The sequence below is a fragment of the Muntiacus reevesi genome, chromosome 8, assembly GCF_963930625.1.
Source record: "Muntiacus reevesi chromosome 8, mMunRee1.1, whole genome shotgun sequence".
Classification (NCBI taxonomy): Eukaryota; Metazoa; Chordata; class Mammalia; order Artiodactyla; family Cervidae; genus Muntiacus; species Muntiacus reevesi.
In genome coordinates, this window is record NC_089256.1 from 7158467 (window position 1) to 7182548 (window position 24082).

At 37.2% G+C, this 24082-nt stretch overlaps 1 protein-coding gene across 13 annotated transcripts in view; it reads left to right on the top strand.

Annotated features, from left to right (window-relative positions):
* The window catches only part of TFDP2 (transcription factor Dp-2), a 198181-nt gene that overhangs the window by 34277 nt on the left and 139822 nt on the right, over positions 1 to 24082 (top strand). For 7 of the 13 annotated variants that reach the window (XM_065942252.1, XM_065942255.1, XM_065942261.1 and 4 more), the window contains exons 2-3: positions 13598 to 13700; positions 20460 to 20526. Coding sequence is in view for 4 of the 13 variants with exons in the window: in XM_065942248.1 (XP_065798320.1) it covers positions 13674 to 13700; positions 20460 to 20526 (94 nt within the window). In the remaining 9 variants the exon portion in view is untranslated. Of the gene's footprint in view, positions 1 to 2645; positions 2740 to 13597; positions 13701 to 15144; positions 15307 to 20459; positions 20527 to 24082 lie in introns of all 13 variants that reach the window. The other 6 variants (XM_065942253.1, XM_065942257.1, XM_065942258.1 and 3 more) reach the window with 3 other exon arrangements.

Genomic DNA, 24082 nt, shown 5'->3' on the forward strand with positions numbered 1-24082 from the left:
AAGATTATGGCATCTGGTCCCATCCCTTCATGGCAAATAGATGGGGAAGAAGTGGCTGACTTTATTTTTGGGGGCTCCAAAATCACTGCAGGTGGTGATTGCAGCCATGAAATTAAAAGAGATTACTCCTTGGAAGGAAAGTTATGGCCAACCTAGACAGTATATTTAAAAGCAGACACTACTTTGCCAACACAGGTCTGTCTCATCAAGGCTATGGTTTTTCCTGTAGTCATGTATGGATGTGAGAGTTGGACTATAAAGAAAGATGAACGCTGAAGAATTGATGCTTTTGAACTGTGGTGTTGGAGAAGACTCTTGAGAGTCTCTTGGACTGCAAGGAAATCCAACCAGTCCATCCTAAAGGAGATCAGTCCTGAGTGTTTATTGGAAGGATTGATGCTGAAGCTGAAACTCCAGTACTTTGGCCACCTGATGAAGAGCTGACTCATTTGAAAAGACCCTGATGCTGGGAAAGATTGAAGGTGGGAGGAGAAAGGGACGACAGAGGATGAGATGGTTGGATGGCATCACCGACTGAATGGAGATGAGTTTGAATAGACTCTGGGAGTTTGTGATGGACAAGGACGCCTGGCGTGCTGTGGTCCATGGGGTCACGAAGAGTCGGACATGGCTGAGCTACTGAACTGAACTGAACTGAATCAACATATAACATTGTATGAGTGTAAAGGTGCGCAGTATACAAGTTTATGTTTCAAAATGATGACCACACATGAGTTTAACTTATCAGTTTATATAAGTAAAAACATGTATTTCTTGTGATGAGGACTTTTAAGCAAATTTCAGATATGCTATACAGTGTTAACTCTAGTCACCATACAGTACATTATATCCCAGAGCTTATTTGTTTTGTAGCTAGAAGTTTGTACCTTTGACCACCTCTACCCAGTCTCCCCCTTCCCACTGTCCCCCAGAAATCATTAATCTGCTCTCTTTTTCTATGAGTCTAGTTTTTTAAGATTCCTCAGGTGAGTAAAATCATACAGTATTTGTCTTTCTCTGATTTATTCTGCTTAGGACAATACCCTCATGGTGTACTATGTTATTGCAAATGACGGGATTTCTTTCTTTTTTGTGATTGAGTAATATCCCATTGTGTCTGTACCAGATTTTATTTATCCATGCATCCATTAGTGCACTGTTAGGGTGTTTCCATGTCTTGGTTATTATAAATAATGCTTCAGTGAACATGGGGGTGCAGATATCTCTTTGAGAGAATTATTTTGCTTCCTTCAGACACATACTCAGAAGTGGAATTGCTGGATCATATGTTAGTTCTATTTTTAATTTTTTGAGGAACTTTCATGCTGTTTTCCATAGGGACTGCACCAATTTACATTCCGATCAACAGTACATGAGGGTTCTCTTTTCTCTACCTCCTTGCCAACACTTAGAGAGTAGGTGCTGTAACAGGTGTGAGGTGATACCTCATTTTGGTTTTGATTTGCATTTCCTTGATTTCTAGTATTGTTGAGCAACTTTTTGTCTACCTCTTGATCATCCATGTGTCTTCTTTGCCCGTTTTTTAATCTGGTTACTTGGATTTTTTTCTTTTTTTTTTGCTATTGTATGAGATTTTTTAAAATTTGGCTCTGTGGGGATCTTAGTTGCGGCACTTAGAGTCTTTGTTGCATCATGAGGCTCTCGTTGCAGCATACAGACTTTCTAGCTGTGACACCTGGGCTTAGTTGCTCTGAGGCATGTGGGAATCTTAATTCCCTGACCAGGGATCGAACCCGTGTCCTCTGCATTGCAAGGTGGATTCTTAACCTGTGGACCACCAGGAAAGTCCCTGAATTATGTGTGTTCTTTATATATTTTAGATATTAACTTACCAGATAAATGATTTGCAAAATGATGTTTTCCTTTGCTTTGTATAAAGTTTTTAATCTGATATAGTCCCACTTGTTTATTTTTGCTTTTGTTGCCTTTGCTTTTGGTATCAGGTCAAAAAAATTATTGCCAAGACCAGTATCAAGGAGCTTATCCCCAAAGTTGTTTTTTGATGTCCCTGGAACTTGAAGTACAGTTTGACAGGATATAATATCCTTGGTTTACATGTTCTTTCCTTTACATTTCTTGAAAATGCTGTTTTCTTGCTTTATATGTTATTTTTGAGTCATTTGATATGGTCTACTTCCCTTGCCTTTGTAAGTTATTTATTTTTTTGTCTGAATGCGCCAGAGTGTTTTATTTTTTTCTTTTTTCCTTTAAACAATATTACAAATATATGTGTTATAGTTGCTTATTCTGGGTCAGTTTTCCCAAGTATCTGGTAGACCTTTTAAGCATGTAGACTCAGTTCTTTTATTTCTGGAAAGTTTTCTTGTTTCATAGTTTTAGTGCTGATTCATTGTTTTGAGTTTCTTTGCCAGGGACACCAGTGATGTTCTGCCACTTTCGCCTGTCATCTCGTCAGCCAGTTTCTCTCTGATTATTTTGTTTCTTAATTTCATTTTCATTCTCTTTATTGTTTTTCTCCTTACCTTCAACATCCTTTATTTGTTTTCATTAAAATCTGTTCCCCCCTTATGCCATAATTTAGCTTTCATTTTTCAATGATTTTATGTGATGATTTTTCCTGCACTACAGTCAACTGTAATATCTTTTCCATTTTTTTCTTTCAGTTTTATTGAGAAGTAATTGACACACAGTGCTGTATAAATTTAAGGTACACAGCAAAATGGTTTGACTTACATACATCACAAAATGATTACCACAGTAAGTTTACTCTTATATAATCATCCATCATCTCATATAGATACAATGTTAATGAAATATGAAAAAAATTTTTTAAGTATTTTTCCTTGTGATGAGAACTCTTAGGATTTACTCTCTTTACAACTTGCATATATAATATACAGCAGTGTTAATTATCTTTTCCATGAATTTCATTACATCCCTATCTTTGGTTTTGTCTATTTTGATATTAGTTTTTTTATTTCTGACTTAGGGGCTTTTTTTTAAACATCTGTAAAATCTTTTTTGATCAATAACTTCAGATACACAGACGACAGCACCCTTACAGCAGAAAGTGAAGAGCTAAAGAGTCTCTTGATGAAAGGGAAAGAGGAGAGTGAAAAAGCTGGCTTAAAACTCAGCTTTCAGAAAATGAAGATCATGGCATCCAGTCCCATCACTTCATGGCAAATAGATGGGGAAACAATGAAGACAGTTACAGACTTTATTTTTGGGGGCTCCAAAATTACTGCAGATGGTAACTGCAGATATGAAATTAAAAGACGCTTGCTCCTTGAGAGAAAAGCTATGACCAACCTAGACAGCATATTAAAAAAAGCAGAGACATTACTTTGCCGACCAAGGTCTGCCTAGTCAAAGCTAGGGTCTTTCCAGCAGTCATGTATGGATGTGAGAGTTGGACTATAAAGAAAGCTGAGCACCAAAGAATTGATGATTTCAACTGTGGTGTTGGAGAAGACTCTTGAGAGTCCCTTGGACTGCAAGGAGATCCAACCAGTCCATTCTGAAGGAGATTAGTCCTGGGTGTTCATTGGAAGGACTGATGCTGAAGCTGAAACTCTTAGTATTTTGGCCACCTGATGCAAAGAACTGACTCCTTGGAAAAGTCCCTGATGTTGGGAAAGATTGAGGGCAGGAGGAGAAGGGGATGACAGGATGAGATGGTTGGATGGCATCACTGACTCAATGGACATGAGTTTGAGCAAGCTCTGGGAGTTGCTGACGGACAGGAAAGCCTGGCGTGCTGCAGTCCATGGGGTCGCAAAGAGTCAGACATGACAGAGTGACTCAACTGAACTGAACTGAATTCAAAAGTAGATGAATGTTACAGTTATTTCCAACTTCAGAGTTGATTTGTAGGGAGAAAACCATCGAAACGAAAGCTTTCACTAGTGTTTTTCTGACTTTTTCTAGCACTTTTTGTGTTGTGGTGTCTATTCATTTTGTGGATAGAGTTCCTTGTTTGAGAGTTCTATTGTCACTCTTCCCTTTTCTTCTCAGTATCTTTTAAGAACTTGTGGTGTTGATCAGGAAGAAAGGTAGAGAAAGGCTTGGTGTGTTTGTTTCCATTTCCTTTTCTACAGGGTCCTTAGTTTCCCGCCTCTTACTCCCATCTTTCCATTCATTTCCCTGTCTCCAAGAGATACCATCTCTTCTCTTGCATATATATATCTAATATTCCTCCAGAAGTGGTTTCGCAGAGGTCCCACAGTTGATCCAGAAGTTTCGAGATACTTTCACGTCACTAGGGCTATAAACCATCAAGTCCTAACTCGTGTTCACTATATTTGCTTTTATATTTTACTCTTCCTGGGGGTCATTTTGTTTGTGCTTCGTCTAAGTCCCCTGGTCGAGTTTGCTGTTTTTCATGGATTCTTTTTCACCTCCTCTTACTTTCTGCATCCATAGGCTTGCAGAAGGTAGGCAGTTGGATTTCTTATGGATTTATTTCTTTTTCCCCTCTACTTATAGGTAATTTGAATGTTGTGATCTCTGTCTTCTGGTAATCATAAGGTTGAGGCATGGGTTCTGTTATGGTTTTATTTATTCTCCTTGTTTATTTTATATCTGTTTGGGAAGTTGAGAGAGAGATTTGTACTTTGAGAGCGATGGCTTTTTCTGTTGTTGTGCAGACTTAAAACAGTCCCTGTTTTCATATGGTTGTATACCTGAAAAACCCAGAAGAGTCAACTGAAAAACTACTACAGACAAAAAGAGAATTCAGGGACTTCCCTAGTGGTCCAGTGGCTAATGCAGGGGGTCTACAGGGGGACTTCTGTGCTCCCGATGCAGGGGGTTGGGGTTTGATTTCTGGTCAGGTAACTAGATCCCACATACTGCAACTAAGAGCTGGGTGCAGCCAACGAAAACTTTTTTTAAAAGAAAATTCAGTTATATTGTGCGGTATAAAATTAATCAATAGAAATCCATATGTACAAAAAGCTTGGAAGATATGGAGAGCCAGAATAAAAATCAGATAAAAAAATCCCTAAAACCAACCAAACAAAAACTCTAGGGATGACTACAACAGTTAATGCCTAAAACCTATTATATTAGTTTTTTAGGGCTGCCATAACAAAGTGCCACACACTGAGTGGCTTATAGCAAGAGGAATCGATCCTTTCATTGTTCTGCACACCAGAAGTCTGAGTTGAGGTGTTGGCGGGACCACCCTCCCTCTGAAGCCAAAGGAAGGAGCCTTCCTTGCCTTCTTCAGCTTCTGGTATCCCTAGCATTTCTCAGCTGGCAGCATGCATCCAGTCTTTACCTCTCTCTTCATCTGGCCAACTTCCTGTTGTGTCTTTGTATCTTTTCTCTTTTAAGAACAGGAGTCATATTGGGTTAGGGCTCACCCTAATGCCAGTCGGAGCTATGATCTTAGCTCCTCATGACATTGCCGTGTCATGGCCGCAAGATAAAATAAAATGGGATTGGTGAACATTTAGAAAAAAAACATTGTGTTTTTCAGGAGAATCAGCACAAACACATGTAAGAAAAACTTAAAAAAAAAAAAGGTTTAGAAACTGGTGTTTTCTTCACCAATTGCTTCTTTTTGTCTGGCCCCACTTTTCATTTCTGTTTGGTCTCTTGGGTGAGTTGAACTTTTTATGCTGACGTAGTTTTTTGTACAATACTGTATCTGTAAGTTACATGAATTCCCAAATGATGTTTTATAAACTCATGTAGCATATTGTGATGTATCAAGTTAAGGATACATATTAACAGTTGTATTACTTATCTGGAGCTACAGTTTTCTGGAAACGAGGCTTTGCTAAAGAGCATATGGGTAACATGGATCTAATCCATGTAGTCATTGTGCGTAAATTGAATAATGGTGTAAAATTTGGCTAGTACACCACTTGATTAAAGAGCCTTTCTATTAGATTCTTGGCAGGATCTTGAAATGTGATGTTGTTCTAAATTTGGGTACTTTCTGATGTTGCTTCTTTGGACAGGGCGGAAATAAGTTTTCTTAGACTTTTGTTTTCGGTAATTAAGAACAAATAAAAAATGTTACCTGTGAAAATATTTGAAACAAAAGTATCCCTTTGGTTTTATTGTGGATGCTTGTATAAGAACATGTCATTAATTCAGTTTTGCCAGGGAATGAGGAAGGAATTGTATTTCAGTGAATTTACTTGTCAAAATGTAATAATATGTCTACTTTTCCTTACTATTAATCTGCCAGTTGTCAATTACTTAATGTACTTGTCTATAACAAGGCCTAGCCCATTTGTCCCTGTTATGGGCATCCTTTTTACAGAGTATAGTTGGCTTGAAGCCTGAAAATTGAGATAAGCAAATTTTGTAAGAATTTTATGTTAAATAAAATCAAGCAGATGAAGAAAGGCTTATGTACTTGTGTTACTAGTTTCGTAAAAGCGAATTTGAGAGCTGTGGACTTTTTTTTTTTTGCTTATTTCTGAACTTTGAGTTTTATTCCAGCAGAATAAGGTGCTTGTTAGATAATTGAATTGTGGATGATGAATATAAACTTACCGGGCTTAGTCAAGAAATGAGTATTTCGGTTTCCAAAGAATTATAGAATGTCATATGTGATATTGCCGGTTTATAAAAATTAGAAAGCACATAATTTTTACTTAATCTTTAGTAAATGTAACTTAATATCCCTGGCTCAGATGTTTAGCTCTTAAAATCTTTCCAAGGCTTCCATTAATTTATGTTTGTATTTATTTATTTTAGGCTGCACTGGGTCCTTGTTGCTGTGCTTGGCTTTCTCTAGCTGCTATGAGCGGGAGCTGCTCTTTAGTTCTGGTGCATGGGCTTTTCACTGCGGTGGCTTCTCTTGTTGCGGACACTTGCTTAGTTGCTCTGCAGTATTTGGGATCCTCCAGACCAGGGGTTGAGCCTGCATTGGCAGGTGAATTCTTAACCACCATGGAAGTCTGGCTTCCCACTAATTTAATTAAAAAGAAAAGAAAAAGGAATATCCTGCATGACTGGGCTTCCAACCATATCTCTCTGTCTTGTTCCGTCTTGCCCTTTGATTTCAGGCACATAGGTCTTCCTTCATCTCCTGGAACTAGCCGTGTGTTTTTCTTCCTTTGAGCATTTTCCTATGATGTTTGCACCCTCTGGCTGTGAGTCCCCTTCTCTGCCATTGGTTTGTTCCATTTGGCTGTTGAGCTTAGTTCAAACTTTGCTTCCTCAAAGGAATCTTCTGTAAAACCACCAGAGTTCCAGCCCCTTTCTGTACATGCTTCCTTTGTATATTTGTTCTGTAGCACCGCTTATAGTATATGTCATTACATAGTTAATTGGGGAGTTTATTGCTGAATGGCTGCCTTTAGAGTTAAAATGTAGGCTCCATGAAGGCAGAGCCTGTCATTGTTTCTCAAAGCATCTTTAATGCTCAGCCTATTGTTTGACTTGCAGCAGGCTGTCAGAATTTGTTGAATAAGTGAACCAAATGAGTGGTGCTCAGACAACACTATTCAGTACTCCCCTGCACATATGTAGAAGCTGTTAAAAGTTGTTATTGATTGCTTGTAGTGTTAACCAGTTTTTACCATTGTGGAGAGTCCTGGGTAAAAGCTTATGTACACCCAGACAGAATTTTTTTTTTTCAATTAAAAAAAATGAGCAATGATGCGGGTTGTGAGGGAGGTCCAAGAGGGAAAGATGTATGTGTACAGATAGCTGATTCACTTTGTTGTGCAGAGGAGACTAACACAACATTGTAAAGCAACCATACCCCAATTTAAAAGGTGAATAATGAGCATTAAAGCAATTATCTTTTTTTTTTTAAGTGTAAGATGTTGATGGTTCCTTAGAAGAGCAGCTTTTAGTAAATAATTCTTTTTAAATTTCCCTCTTGGCTAGAGATCTTTTCGCCTTCAACATTAGTGAAATTAAATATATTCTATTATAAAAACTTTTCCCATAGCATTTTTTGAAATTAATGAACACAGATATAATGCCAGCCCCAGAACACTTTATGAGAGGAAAGTGACACCCAATAGTCTGCTGTTTCTCGTGTGTGAACGGGCTCAGTGCTCGTGTCTTCTTGTTTCCTGCCGCCGCATCACATTAAATGAGATTGCCACGTTTTTATAAACATGGAAATATTGAGTGCATAACTTAATATTACTTTTTGAAAGTTATGCTTCTTTTATTTTTAATTTTTATTGGTGTATAGTTACTTTACAATGTTGCGTTATTTTCTGCTGTACAGCAAAGTGAATCAGCCGTGTGTGTATGTGTGTGTGTGTATGTGTGTGTATGTGTGTGTGTGTGTGTGTGTGTGTGTGTGTGTGTGTGTGTGTGTGTATGTGTGTGTGTGTGTACCTATATATACACACATATATATATCCCTCTGTTTCAGATTTCCTTCCCATTTAGATCACCACAGAGCACTGAGTAGAATATTGCTGAAAAAGCAAACACAAAACAAATATTTCTTGGGTTCCAACCAGGTATCAGACACTGGATGTATGATAAATGAAAAGACAGAGGGTCCCTGCCCTCATGTGATTCACCCTTTAGTTGTAGAGATGGCCCACGATCTGATTATCACACAAATAAATAGATAATGACAACCAGATGTGTACTTGGAAAGGAGAAAGGAGGAGAGCATTTTTAAATAGAAGCCCCTCTAACCTAGTCTTTGTAGTGGGAGAATTACAGTTGCCCAGACAAAGTGACATTTGAGAGAAAGCTGAAGGAAGGAGACTTAATGCCTGGGGAAAATTCCAGGCAGAGAGAATAGCAGGCAGAGGCTCAGAGACAGGAGGAGCGTGTCTTTGAGGAACAGACAGGAAGGCCAGTGGACGTAGACGAGAGAAGGGTGTGGGCACGTGGTTCAGCACAAAGCTGATGAAATGATCAGAGAGCAGATGAAACTCTGAGGATTGTTTGTCACCAGTATAAAATTTTTGTCACCAGTATAAAAACGTAGGAAATCTAACTGTCCACCAGTAGAGGACTGGTGCTATAAGTTACGGTGTAACAATGTAAAGGAATATTATATAGCTGTAAAAGAGAGAAAGTTTACTACCTAATCAGAAAAATAAAGAATTGTAGCTTTCATATTGAAATTTAGAAATAGAACTTTAAAAAGGGGGAAAAACTTGACCCAATGATGGATGATTTGTCCTGTACGAAAAGAATTATTTTGGAAAAAAATAAAAAATTAAAAAAAAAAATAAATAAATAAAAAGAATTATTTTGGTAAAGTAAGTTATCCTTCTGTATATGGATTTATTGTGATAATAATTATGTATTTTGTCATATTTCCAAGGTAAAATATATTTTATAATGTAGCATAGTGGTTTAGAATATGTCTGCTGGGCTGAGATCCTGAGTTGATATTCTAGCATTGCCATTTGTACAGCTGGTTAACTGGGCAAATTAATTCAACTTTCTAAAGCTTAGTTTTGTCATTTGTAAAATGTGAACAGTACTAACATTTATCTGATAGAGTTGCAGTATGAATTGAATAAGAGAATATATGTGAATCACTTAGATAGATATTCTCATCACCTAAGAAAAAAGTTACATACTGTCACTTCCTATGAAAATATCTTTTAATTAATCCTCTATCAAAAGTTAGAGTGCAAAAAGAGAATTCTTTAGAAAGTTATATCAAAAGCAACTCTGTAGTTGCATTTCAGAGGTGGAATTATAGCTGCTATTTGTTACCTGTTTTATTGTTGTGTCTATTTTCCAAACTTAGAAACATTAGCATATATTTAAAATTACTACCATCCTCCATTTAAGCATGCTTTGCTGATTTTGCTGAAATTTTAATTTTTAGGAACATCCTTTTCAGCAGTGTCTGCAAATCTCGATTCAAGACACGTTACTTCAGTAAATGTATTCATATTTATTTTTGCTTTCCTCCTTATATTTTGATTAATGTTGTACCAATTTAAAAGGCTTTATGCCCACAGCTGCTAAGTTGTGATTGGAAAGGAAAGGGGCTTGCTTTTTGAGACCATCTGTGGGAGTTGCATTGTCTGAATCTGACAAGAGATCATGGCAGATGGTGAGGTCACTGAGATTGACTTTTTGAGCTTGACATAATGTGCTCATGAAGCTGGAAGAAGAAATCCGACTTGTTTTTTTAACCAACAGAACATGGTGACAGGAAGAAGTGTACAATTGTTGAGTCTGGATGAAACATAATGCATCAGTGCACAGGACTGGTTTAATCTTTGACAATCGCCAGTACTGCCGAGGTAGCTGTTTGTTGAAACATTCAGTGCTGTGTTTATTTACTTTCTAGGCCTTTGATTTAAGTAATATGTTGCAAATAACATTTAGATTAAAGACAGTGTAGAAACAAGACAAAAAGCTTTAAAGATAACTTAGAAATGTATATTTTTAAATTGAAAGGTTATAGGCTGTCACTCAAAGCCTGTGCAGCATACTTCTTCATTTTTAATTGAATGAAGATCTCTATCATAGTCCCATGTGTTTTTATAACATTTATCTTAATGTAATTTTATATAATTTAAATTACACTTGAAGATTTATGCTTACTGTTTCTCTCATTTATTAGGAGCTCTCTAATGTCTGGATTAGTATTTTGCTCATAGTGTATGTTCAGTAAATGTTGGGTAAATAAATTAATGAATGAAGTTATTGTCGACTCTTTGTTAATTTTAGATGAGCTTTTTTTTTTAACCACAATTAAATGCTTTCTTTTTTCTCCTACTTTGAAATTGTATTTATGCTGTGGTCTTTATCACTTCTACTATGTGTGAATTATGTATTATTTGTTTTGGAGGAAGGAACCTTAGTTTGTCATGAGAAGTCAGTGAGCCATTTTTTCCTTAATATTAATGAGTACTTTTGCTATGCAGTGTCCAAATTATTTTCCACGTCTTGACTTGTTTAATTAAGTAGATGTATTGTGCTACTACTATTTTGTAGATGAAGAGATTGAAGTACAATGATGTTAATATAAGTGTGCTTAAGATACTCATGTACTTGGCTCTATTTCAAGCATTTGTCATTTAGGTGACATTTAGAAGTTACAGTTTGTGCTTGCCTCTGGTGAGAAGATGCAAAGGGAAGGCTAAACAAAATTATGTTTTGTCTTATTAAACTCAGTTACTGTAGCTAAGATGTGTTTTTATTGGTCGCCTCTTGATACTGTGTGTTGAAATAATAACACCTTGTTAATTTCTTGTTGTTTGCCTGAATAACAGTGCCACTCACTAACCCAGTCCTTAGGAAATATAATCCCGTGTGGAACACTGAGTATAATAAGGAAGCAGATGCTCAGAGACAAGGAGCTGTAGCCATTACAGCCATACTCTGAAAATGAAGAAATGGGAGAGGAGGGGGAGAGGGCATTTAGCTGAATCTGGTAGCCCAGCCTCACAGTGACTGCTTATATTTCATTGACCAGAATTATGTCATGGCCCGCCCATCTGGGAGGGAGACAGAAGGTAGTAGTTTTAGTTGGGCTTATTGCTGGTTTGGTGAATGAGGTGGGATTTCAGGAACATTTATCTCATATTTGTAACACTGAAGAGTATATAACAGATAATTGATAAATGTGAAACAGTTCCAGTGTAGGAACTTGATTTTCATATTTACTCATGGTAGATGTGATCAAATCTGCTGCTACAGTGGAAAAGCAAAAATCACAGCTGTACTTCAGGTCTTACTTGGGCTTTTAAACATATGTTTTCTTTATCATTGGAAAAATCACACCGTTTCAGTGAAACTGTTTCCTCACCACCCCCTTCCCCACAGTTTTACTTGTAGATTCAAATTCTAGCATGTGAGGCAGATGTTTGGAGCCTCCATTGCTTTAAGCCCTTATTATTTACTGTCTTTTTAAAGTTAGGTTTTATTCTTCCCTTTGAATGTCCTATTAAAGATTTAATTTTGAAATAATTTTATTTGTTATTTATTTTTAAATATTTATTTATGTTGTGGCTGTGTTGGGTCTAAGCTGTGGCATGTGGGATCTTCCTTATGTCATGGGGGATCTTTCATAACAGCACACGGATTCTCTATTTGCGGTGCAAGGGCTCAGTAGTTGTAGCACACAGGCTGAGTTGCTCTGTGGCATGTGGGATCTCAGTTCCCTGACCAGGGATCGAACCCATGTCCTTTGCATTGCAAGGCAGCTTCTTAACCACTGGACCGTCAGGGAAGTCCCGAAATAATTTTAAAATAAGAGAAAAGTTGCAGAAATAGGAAAAGATCTTTTGAATACCTCTGACCTAGAATCACTAGTTTGTCAACATTTTGCCACACATGCTTTATCACTTCTACTTTCTCTATATATACAAATTATATACATTTATTGATCATTTGAAAGTATGTTTTTTCTGTCATACCCTTTCACTAGTAAATATTTTGGTGTATTTTTTTTAAGGTTGAGGAAAGTGAAAAAGTGAAAGTGTTAATCACTTAGTTGTGTCAGACTCTTTGCTACTCCATGGACTGTAGCACTCCAGACTCCTCTGTCCATGAGGTTCTCCATCCAAGAATACTGGAGTGGGTACCTAACTATTCCCTTCTCCAGGGCATCTTCCCAACCCAGGGGTCAAACCTGGGTCTCCTGCATTACAGGCAAATTCTTTCCTGTCTGAGCCACCAGGGAAGCCCATTCACTTAAAAAAAAAAAAAAAAAAAAAAAAAGAACACAATCCTCTGATCAGAAGCAGGAAATGAAACAATGCAGTTATCCAATCTGTAAACCATGTTCCACTTTTTCCAGTTCCACTTTTTCCATGTTCCACTGTGTCCGTCACAGTGCACCTGGGGAGATGCATGATGTTGGTTTATTCTGTTATTGGTCATATGTAGCTTTCATCACCTTGGCTGTAGTGTATGTGCCAGGTTTCTTCACTGTAAAATTTGATGTAAGAGGTATCTTGTAGGGAAATATTTCAAGACTATATAAATATCCTTTTTCTCACCAAATTTCATTTAATCTTTCTAGCATCTTTTGATGATTCTTAGCTTATCCATTAATATCACAGTGTTTACAGATTGGTGGTTTTCTAACTGCTTCATTTCTTTGTACGTATTAGTTGGAATTGTATTCCAAAGAAGACGTTTCCCTTCCTTGTTATTTGTTTCTATAAGTGTGAACTCTTGGATTATTATTTTATTCATTGGGTTTAGAATCTGTTACAGTCTGTTGTTATTAGTATGTACTTAAGTGCTTAATTGCCCCTTTAAACTGGCTTAAGTTGTCCCTTTATGTTGTGGACTCTCTAATCTGTCTCCTGTATACTTTTAATATGTCTCTGTCATTCCTTACTTTAGCTACTCAAAGTGTTCTAGGTTTATCTTGTGCATTTCCTGCCCCATTGCTGGAATTGGCTATTTCTCCCAGAATCCCTGGTGTTGCTTTCAGTGGATTATCTACACCAGCATAGTATAATATTTCAAAGTCCAGGCTCTGAGTTGGTTTGGTTGAATTATTTAACATCTTTAAATTGCAAGTTTTATCTGGAAAATGACAGAATGGTCCACATCTCGTAGTGTTGTTATGAGGATTAATTTAGGTAATTAAAAAACAGTATCACATAGTAATTAGGACATAAATGTTGCTTATTATGATGATGACTATTACATTACTGTTCCCTCTTTTTCCCTTTAACAGGATATTCTTTTAAAGAATTATTGAAGACGAAGTTTTTTTATTTGTTTTTTAATGGCTTTACAGAATTTTAAATTGAATGCAGTTTGACATGACGGCAAAAAATGTAAGTATTTGTGAATTTTTAAATGTAAGTATTTAAAATGAGTTATACTTTTTCCTGTGCACATTTTCTTCACCATTTTGGCTAATCAAGTTCGGTTTGCCGGCAGCGGTGTATTACCTGTTTTTGTTTCTGCGAAGAAAGAGACTGAACTTGAACACTGCTGAAGCTCGTCCCTCACGGCCATGGTAGCCTTCTTGCAAACCGCTGCCAGGTTGCTCCAACTCAGCAGCTGCAAATTGTCTCCAGAAATGTTCCCACCCCCCTCCTGTTTGGTGTCCTCTTAATAAATTTGCTTTGGTGCTTGCTGGAGAGTTACTTGGCATTATTGAGAAAAATCACTGTTTTCTTTGGCTCAGTTTTTTTCTTTTGGATTTGCCCTTAAAAATGTGTACAATCAGATGTTGTTCAGAAGCAGCCTGCTGTCCTCCTTGAGGTGATTCCTGACTTCAGTTGTTTTGGGGAAGTTATTCTTTTTTCTTCTTTTGTTTAAGACTGTCATTTCTGAATCTACTTCCTTTCAAGTTATATTGTTATTATACCAGTGGGTTTGTTTCCAGTTACGGGGAGGGATTATGCCAGAAAATAAATGCTACAACATATGTGGAAATAACTTATTATAATTACTATACCCAGATTATTAGTTTAGACTCTTTGATTGCAGGTAACAGAAACCCGCTTGGGCTACCTTAAACCAAAAGGGAATTTATTTTAAGGATGAAAGGATGTCTCAAGGAATGCAAGCGTAGGAATTGAGCAGACCCTCAGAAAGATGTGGGTCCAGAAACTTGAAATCTACCAGGAATTGAAGCAGTATTTAGTTTTCATGCGTCATCTCTGTGTGTTTCTGTGCATTAGCTTCATGACTCTGTGTCTCTCTGCAAAGCATCTTCCTGAGTTCACAGTCAGGCAGCATCTCGTTCTACTTGTTAGAGAACCAGCCTGTTCAGAGAAAGAGAGAGAGAAGTACCAAGGAAGGGAGGCGGGTATCCTGACAGATCCTGTCTGCTTGTTTCAGCTCTAACTTCAAACTCCTTGGGGAGGACCTCTGGCACAGCTCTAGTCTGATACCCACTAGTAGTTTGGTTAGTTATGACCAGAGAGACAAGTGTTATTGTGGAAAAAGATCTTGTGAGCCAGACAGATATTTCTAGATAATATCCATTATACAGGTAAAGAAGAGCATCAAAAAAGTAAGAACACCCACTCTGGTTACTAACTTATACTTTCCAGTTATTGGTCTGGCTTTCAGTACACACTAGTTGTTGTAAGCAGATACAGACTTTGCTTTGTTATCATATAATTAATTTTTTTAGGATAAATTATCAGGTGTCACCTGCCTTAATCTGTGGCTCTTGTATCTATTTGTTTAGTTGCTGTTTGGGAGAAAGAAGAAGCAAAGTTTTAGTCTGTGTATTGGGATTTTTCTTGTTTTTCTCTCCTCCAGGAAAAAGAGAATGTGAAAGTTATCCTGAGCAGAAAGGATGACTACCATTCAACTAACAAGCATATTTTGGCTTAAAGAGGTCCTTTAAATCTTCGTTGCCATACGTACAGTTTGCTGTATTAACAGTTGTTTCCTTAAAGTAAAAAAGCATTTGAACCAGTGGTAACTATCCTCCCATTATTTTGTTTGTGTATTTGGACGTCATCAAAGAGTATGCTGTTCGTTTCTCTTCCTGCTCCAGCATCACTGGGGGAGAGGGCTGTTTGATGAGCTGACCCTCTCCTGATTCTCTGGAGTTGGGGACCTGGGAGGTCAGGCCTCAGCCGGGGCGGAACCATAGGGGAAAGAACTGAAGTAGTCTGAGTGTCTGATAAAGCCCACTAGCCATCTGAAATAGATAAGCACATGTTCATGGCCTTTTAATATATTTTGTTGAGATACTCACTAGAGGGATCATATCAGTTTACAACACCATGAACAATTCATTCTCATCTCTCCACTCCCCATCTTTCTGCAGCAAATAAATATGTTCAACACTACTCCAGACTCCTACCTTCTTGGGATTTATAGTGTAGTGAGAGGAGATGATAAATATGTAATGTTCATGATACCTGTTACGAAGAACAATAAAACAGAGTAAGAGGATAGAAAGCGATAGCAGTGTGGAGATCTCTTTCAGCAAGGTATTCAGAAGCATCCTTTTTAAGGAAATGACATTTAGACAGACGGATGCTCTTTAGTCTCAATCCAGGAGGAAGGAGTCAGCCATGTGAATATCTGGGGAAAGAGCATTCCAGGTAGTGGCAGGAGAAAGTGCGATTGATCAGAGAACAGCAGATGACCAGTTGACAAGGTGGAACAGAGTAACTAAGCCACACAAGTGGTAGGAGGTGAAGCCAGAGAGCAGGTGCCAGATCATGGGGAGCCTCGAAAATGGGGATGAGCAGTATGTGTTTTATTTAGTTTAATTAATTTATTTATTGTTTGACTGTGCTTGGGTCTTTGTTGTGTGTGGCTTGTGGGCTCAGTAGCTGTGGAGAACAGACTTTGTTACTCCATGGCATGTGGGATCTTAGTTCCGAGACCAGGGATTGAACCTGTGTCTCTTGCATTGGAAGGTGGGTTCTTAGCCACTGGATCACCAGGGAAGTCCTGAGTGGTTATATTTTAAATGTCAGTGGGGAGCTAATGGAGTTTTTGAGGATGATTTCAAGACCTAACTTAGTATTTTTAAGTTTATTCTGGCTACTGGGTGAATCGACTGAAGAAGGCCGTAGTAGATGCAAGGGACTCATTTCGTACCTATCCCAGTAGTTCAGACAGGAGAATATGGTAAGCTCGGCTAGGGTAATGATACTGGAGATGGGGAAAAGTGGTTGAATCTAGGATGTATAGAAGGAACAGCCAGCAAGACTTATTGAGTAATTAGGACATGGGGACAGGGAAGATGTTAAAGATTTCTCAGCATTTGACTTGTGTAACTGGGTATGTGGTTTTGCGGTTTCATGAGAAGAGGATCTCTTGGGGAAGTACAGGATTTTGTGGCAAACTCAAAAATTGTTTTGAACATATTAAAGTTGAGGGACCTGAAAACATCCAGGTGGAGATATTGGCCAGCCAGTTAATATAATGATAAATAATGACTCTGGAGCTCTAGGGAAAGCTTGGGGCTGGTTATAGAAATTTCGAAGTCATTTCATATTAGATTATTTTAAAGTGGGGGGACTTCATGTGATTATACAGTTCTTGCTTGGCTAGAGAATCCATCAGGACCAAGGTCTGAACACAGGGATTCTCTAGCAACTGCGGAGAAGGAGAGGCAGCAAAGAACAGAAGAAATGGACAGAAAGGAAGGAAAGAGCATTACCCAGATGATGTGGAAGCCAAGTAAAGAAAGTGTTTCAAGAAGGAAGGAGTGATAGTCGTATCATATGCCCCTGAAAAATGACTCTTAGATCTGGAAGAGATTGCCATGGTTTTATGGGAGCGTTAATAAATGTATGTGAAAACAAATGTGTGTGTAAATATTTACATCCTTATTTTCTAGTTCTCATTTTGCATTTCTCTTATGAGAACAGTTTCTTGTGAAGAGTTACTTTTGTCTTGGTCTTGGTGCCTTTCTAGGTCTTTTATGGTTGCAGGTGTTAGAAACCCTTTTCAAAATAGCTTAGGGCAAAGAGAGAGTGGCATTTATTGATTGGCACAACTGAAAAGCCTGGAGTACTCTGGCTTCAAATAAAGCTGCTTTCAGGGGATCAAATGAGGGGCGTCCAACCTCTGTCTCCTTTTCCCCTCTTTTGGCTCTGTCTGGTGGCAGAATAGCCTACACTGGCATCCTAATGCTCAATCTCAGAAGAGAGGAAGTTTTTTTTTCTTTTAACTTCTATGTTTCAGATTCCATGGAGGAGCTTTTGTTGACCCTGCTCGGCCCACATTCTTAGACAAGTCATTGTAGAGAAGGAAGTAGGGTTCCATACGTGGTTTGCTGCCTCACTGCGGGTCGTGGGGCCAGCCAGGCCCTCATGGCACAGTTGAGGCTCTAAGATGAGCAGTCCTACCAGAACTGCATGGATTGTGGGATGGATCACTTTGCAAAAGGAGGTTCTGCAGAGCTGGCGATATGTTCTTTGTATCTGGGGTAAAATAAAGTAGTATCAAGTAGTATCTATTATCCACTGATGGGGCTTTCCCGGTAGCTCAGTGATAAAAGAATCCACTTGCCAATGCAGAAGACACGGGTTTGATTCTAGGTTGGGAAGATCCTCTGGAGGAGGACATGGGAACCCACTCCAGGATTCTTGCCTGGGAAATCCCATGGAGAGAGGAGCCTGGCGGGCTGGAGTTCATGGGGTCACAGAAGAATAGGACACAACTGAGTGAGCGAGCGAGCCAGGTATCCACTGATCCTCTTCTTGACCAAAAATGCAGATGTGTTCTCTCCTAAGTTCACTTAGCGTACAATACAGAACTTGAAAGATACTTTTTTGCCTTGTCAAAGAATCTTTTAAAAATATGTAAACCATAATATTCATTACAAAAAATTAGAAAATAGAGATAAAGAAACTAGTCTAGAGATTAGATATCATATACACAAATGTGTGTGTGTTTGTGTGTGTGTGTGTATATATATATGAACCAAAATCTATATATAGTTTTTCAATCTTTTTTGCCTGTACCACGTGACATGTAGAACTTCCTCAACCAGGGATTGAACCTGTGTCCCCTGCAGTGGAAGCGTGGAGTCTTAACCACTGGACCAGCAGGGAAGTCCTACATATATATATATATATATATATATATATATTTTTTTTTTTTTTTTAATAAAAATGAGGCCAGATTGTTTTGTAACTTACTGTTTAGCATAGTCTCTATGAGGAGTATCTTCTCCTGTCTTGATAACTCTGTAACGTCATTTTAAATGGCTTTTTAATGTTATCTGTTCTATGGACCTTACACCAGTTTCCTAATATTGGCCATTATTTTCATTTTTTTCCCCTTTTTTAACTTTTTAATTTTTGTCAATTCATTGGGTTATTTCTGTGAAACAAAAATCTTACAAAATTTTTGGCCTAAAGGGCATGTACTTTTTAGGGGACCTTTGATTTATATTACTAAATTGAATCTCAGAAAGACCACCAATTGTATATTCACCATTGGTATATGAAGGTGCCAGTTCCCCTTTATTTTTAATCTTTGTCAATCTAGTCAGCAAAAAATGGTATGTAATTTGCTACATTTCTCTGATTGCTGGTTAGATCAAACTGGTATTACATATATTATTATCTATATACTCATTGGTCATTTGTGTCTCTCTTATGAATTGTCTACGTCAGTGTTAAAGTAATAAACTTGTTGCCCTTTGAGTTAACAACTCAGGCTTGAATACTGCTTTGCATTAATGAACATGTTTACATAATTTTTAAATTTGTTTAAAGAGCTGCATGAGTTTGTTGTATGTGTATGTATTGTCATTCCCATGACAATGTTGCATGAGCACCTTGCTTGTGAATGAATGGTAGAGGTAAACTTTGAGCACAGATTATCTCGCTTTGAATCCTGTTTTCTTTCAGTTGTATCTATCTGAAACATTAAATATCAGTGAAATTATACTGCTATTCTTAGAGAGTAGCATTTGACTCAAACATTTAAGTTTTGGACATTTTTTGTTCAGTAGACAATGACTGCTTACACTAGGCAACACATTGTTTGAACATCCAGATAGAAAACTTTTCTCAGGATCTTATTTGATGAAAAATTTTATGTAAAATGAGTTTACTTTTTTTCTCTTGATCTGTGACACATTATATAGAGAGGTCCTTTTTAAATACATAAAATAAGAAAAGAATAGCTAATATTTTAAAATGCCTTTCCTCGCCAACTTTTCCTACTCTCAAATGATCTACTTTTTCTTTGCACCTTTAAACTGTGTTTATGAAAACAGAAATTAATATATTTTTGAAGTTTGAACTTAAACATTTTAGTAGTATTTATCTAAGCTCTAAATACAAACACCTCCTCTCCATCCATGAGACCCAGATGACACACATTGTTGATCTAGAATTGACCTTTATCTTTTTAGAGTATAATCTGTTGGTTACAAAGGCACAGATGTACAGCTGCTTAAAAGTTTCCGAATTTGTTTGCTACTTCACTCTGCAGAAGTTGAGCAGTAAGAGCAGGTGTTTAAACGTAACAGTAATCCAGTAACTGTGAACTCTGGACTGTGAATGTGTGGTTTTAGTTGAGGTTTTTGCCGTTACTTTTGTATAATAACAAAAAGATATAAACTGATGCTTTTGAAGTTATCGTAATACTTGGATTAAACAATTCCATTGTATTAATCATGGAATGTATTAAAGGCTGCCTTTGCCGCCTTTGCTTTCTGTTTACAGTAGAGCACCAACAAGGGTTTCACCTTTCTTTTCTTTTTGTAGAAGAGCTTAAAGAGGAGAGGCATGTTGGTGGGCAGCAGTGAGGGTGGAATTTTGGAATATGTTTTGGCAGCTTCACAACTGCTACATTACTTGCTTAAGAAAAAAAGCCATCAGTAAAATGTGTAGATCTCACTTCTGCTCACAAGTAACACTATTTCATTAACTTTTGTCTTAATGTGGACAATGCAATATTTTTCCCATTTCAAGCAGTATGGCAGCATTTTAACCCTGTTCTTATATCTGATATAATTAGCTCATCTTTATGTGACTATGTATAATATTTTATATGGACTTCTGGTAGGAAGTTATTAATAATGGCTTATTAAGTGATCACATATTATTTAAAATCTTATTTATAATTTTTTAAACTATTTTATTCAGGTTGGTTTGAATTCTACAAATGCAGAACTAAGAGGATTTATAGATCAGAATCTCAGTCCAACCAAAGGTAAGGACAGTTGAATAAAAATTTTCTGCATCAGGCTAGTTTTACTGCATTTGTTTTGTAAAATATGCAGCTACATGAAGAATTACTTTGTGTATAATAATATAATATTACTGGGTTATCATAGACCAAGTAACTTTTATCCTTTAAAACTCAGTTACCTCTGAGAGATGGAACAGTAGAGGGTGTGTGTGTGTGTGTTTGAGAGACCCTACTTTCAGTGATTTAACTTGTAAAGAATACAGTAGAATGAATGAATATATGTAATTCCTTTTGCTAATACATGGTTTACTGGAGGAATGTGTATATCCGAAATCTGACGCATCAGTACAAGAACTTGTGCAGGAAACTGTCAGTATCTTTAAACAATATCTTTTAGTAAGTAGAAATACTGAAATCTTCATGGTTGAATTGATACGATGTTTGGGATTGGCTTCAAAATAATCCACTGGGGAAAAAAGAGCAAAGTGAGTGGATGGATATGAGTTGGTTAATTGTTTAAGCTGGGTGATAGCTATATGAGGTTTCATTATTCTTTTCTCTCTTCCTTTGCATATGTTTGAATTTTTTCCATTGTACATATGCTATGGTGGAAACAAAGTGTCTGCTATTACAATGCAGATAGCTAGGAGAGAAACATCAGCTTTCTCAAAGGCTTTATGTCTAAGGTAGGCTTTATATGTTGAAGGTGGACAGAAGGCTAAAGAAATCTATTTCAGTATAAAAATGTCCAGCTTAATAGTTGTAATGGTCTCTAGAAGTATTCTAAGAATTTAGAAGTATTAGCAAACAGTGACAGAGAAGGCGAAGACACCCCACTCCAGTACTCTTGCCTGGAAAATCCCATGGATGGAGGAGCCTGGTAGGCTGCAGTCCATGGGGTCGCTAAGAGTCGGACACGACTGAGTGACTTCACTTTCACTTTTCACTTTCATGCATTGGAGAAGGAAATGGCAACCCACTCCAGTGTTCTTGCCTGGAGAATCCCAGGGACAGGGGAGCCTGGTGGGCTGCCGTCTATGGCGTTGCACAGAGTCGGGTACGACTGAAGCGACTTAGCAGCAGCAGCAGCAGCAAACAGTGAAAGAGGTACTTGAAGCCTTGAATGCTTCTCATTTTTTCCTCAGTTTTCTAAATTGTGGTAAGATACACAAAACATAAAAGAAAAACACCTCAGCCATTTTTAAGTGTATGATTTGGTGGTATTTAAGTACATTCATGTTATGCCACCATTATCACCATTCATATCTGTAATTATTCATCTTGCAAAACTCCAGTTCTGCACCCATTAAACAACTACTTCCTATTTCTTCCTCCTCTAAGCCTTTGGCAAGAACCATCCTACTTCCTGTATCTATGATTTTCACTACTCTGCGTAGCTCGTATAAGAAGAGTTACACCATATTTGTGTTTTTTGTGACTGGCATACTTTGCTTGGTGTCCTCAACGGATTTCCTTCCTTTTTAAGGCTGAGTACTATTCTGCTGTAACTGTGTACCACATTTTGCTTCTCTGCTCACCTATCGATGAACCTGTTGGTTGCTTCTATATTTTAGCTGTTGTTAACGATGCTGCTATAAACATAAGAGTAGAAATATCTTTTTGAGACCCTGCATTTGGGTCTTTTGGATATATTCATAGAAGCAAAGTTACTGGGTCATATGTTAATTCTGTTATTTTTTAAATTTTTTTGAGGAATTGGCGTTTCAGTTTTCATAGAAGCTATGCCATTTTACCTTTCCATCAACAGTGTACAAGGGTTCCAGTTTCTTCACATCCTTGCAAGCATATATTTTTTATCAGAGGCAACCGTGTATGTAAAGTGATGTCTCACTGTGGTTTTGATTTGCATTTCCCTAATGACTAGTGACATTGAGCATTTTTTCATGCGCTTATTTGCTATTCATGTATCTTTGTAGGAATCTCTATTCAAGAAGACACTTGCCCATTTTTTAACTGGATTATTTATGTTTTGTTGTTGAGTTCTATGAATTTTTTTATACATTCTGGATATTAATTCCATATGAGAGAAATGATTTTCTCCCATTCATTAGGTTATCGTTTTGCTTTCTTGATAGTATCCTTTGATGTCCAAAAGTTCTTTGATTTGATGAAGTCTAATTAATCTATTTTTTGTTGTTGTTGTTGCCTCTGCTTTTTGTCATTTCTGTTAAATGATTGCCAAACCAGTGTCACGAAGATTTTCCCCAGTGTTTTCTTCTATGAATTCTATAATTTTAGCTCTTAAGTTTAGGTCTTTGATCCATTTTGAGTTAATTTTTGTATATGATATAAACTCAAACTGATACCCAGTTTTCCCAATAGCATTTGTTGAAAAGACTGTTGTTTGACCATTGAATGATCTTTTTAACACCCTTGTCAAAAATCAACTGGCCATATATGTGAGGATTTATTTCTGGGCTTTTTATTCTATTCCATTGGTCTATATGTCTGTCCATATGTCAGTACCATAATGTTATAATTACTGTAGTTTTGTCGTAAGTTCAAATTCGAAAAATGTGAGTCCTCCTCCTCTGAGATTGTTTTGGCTATGTAGGAACTCTTGCAATTCCCCATGAATTTGAAGTTTACATTTTCCATTTCTGTGATAAAGGCTTTTTTTTTTTTTAGGTTTTTTTTTTTTTTTTATAAAAATTGCATTGAATCTCTGGATCATTTTGGTTTTATTGCCATCATAATAGTGTTGTATCTTCTTATTTATGAACATATTCAACTTATTTAAGTAATTACTTAAAAATTTTGTTTTAATTGGAGGATAATTGCTTTACAGTGTTGTGTTGGCTTCTGACACACAGCAGAATGAATCGGCCATAAGTATACACATGTCCCCTCTCTCTTGAACCGCCCTCCAACCCTCCACCCTATCCCACCCCTCTAGGTTGTCACAGAGCACCAAACTGAGCTCCCTGTATTACACAGAAACTTCCCACTAGCTAACTGTTTCACATATGGTAATGTAAATGTTTCACTCTCTCCTTCCTCTCTTGTGTCCACAAGTCTGTTCTTTGTCTGTTTCTCTTTCCCTGCGAGTAAATAGGTCTATTGGTGTTATTTTTCTGGATTCCATATATATATATACGTTAATATACCATATTTGTCTTTCTCTTTGTGAGTTATTTCACTCTATATAATAAGCTCTAGTTTCATCTGCCTTGCTGGAACTGACTCAGATTTGTTCCTTCTAATAGCTGAGTAATATTCCACTGTTTGTGTGTGTGTACATACAACTCTACTTTTTATCCATGTATCTGTCAGTGGGTATCTAGGTTGCTTCCATGACCTAATTATTTTAAACAGGGTTGCAATGAGCATTGGAGTACATATGTCCTTTTGAATTACAATTTTCTCAGGGTATGTGCCTAGTAGTGGGATACTTTTATCATTTCTTTTTGAAGTATTGAAAATGCTCTGGACATAGTGGTTGTAGTTATACAGCCTTGTGTATATACTGGAAACCACTGAGTTGTACACTTTAAAAGATGAATTTTAGTGTATGTGAATTATGCTGTGCTTAAAAACAAAAACACTATCTTCAGCT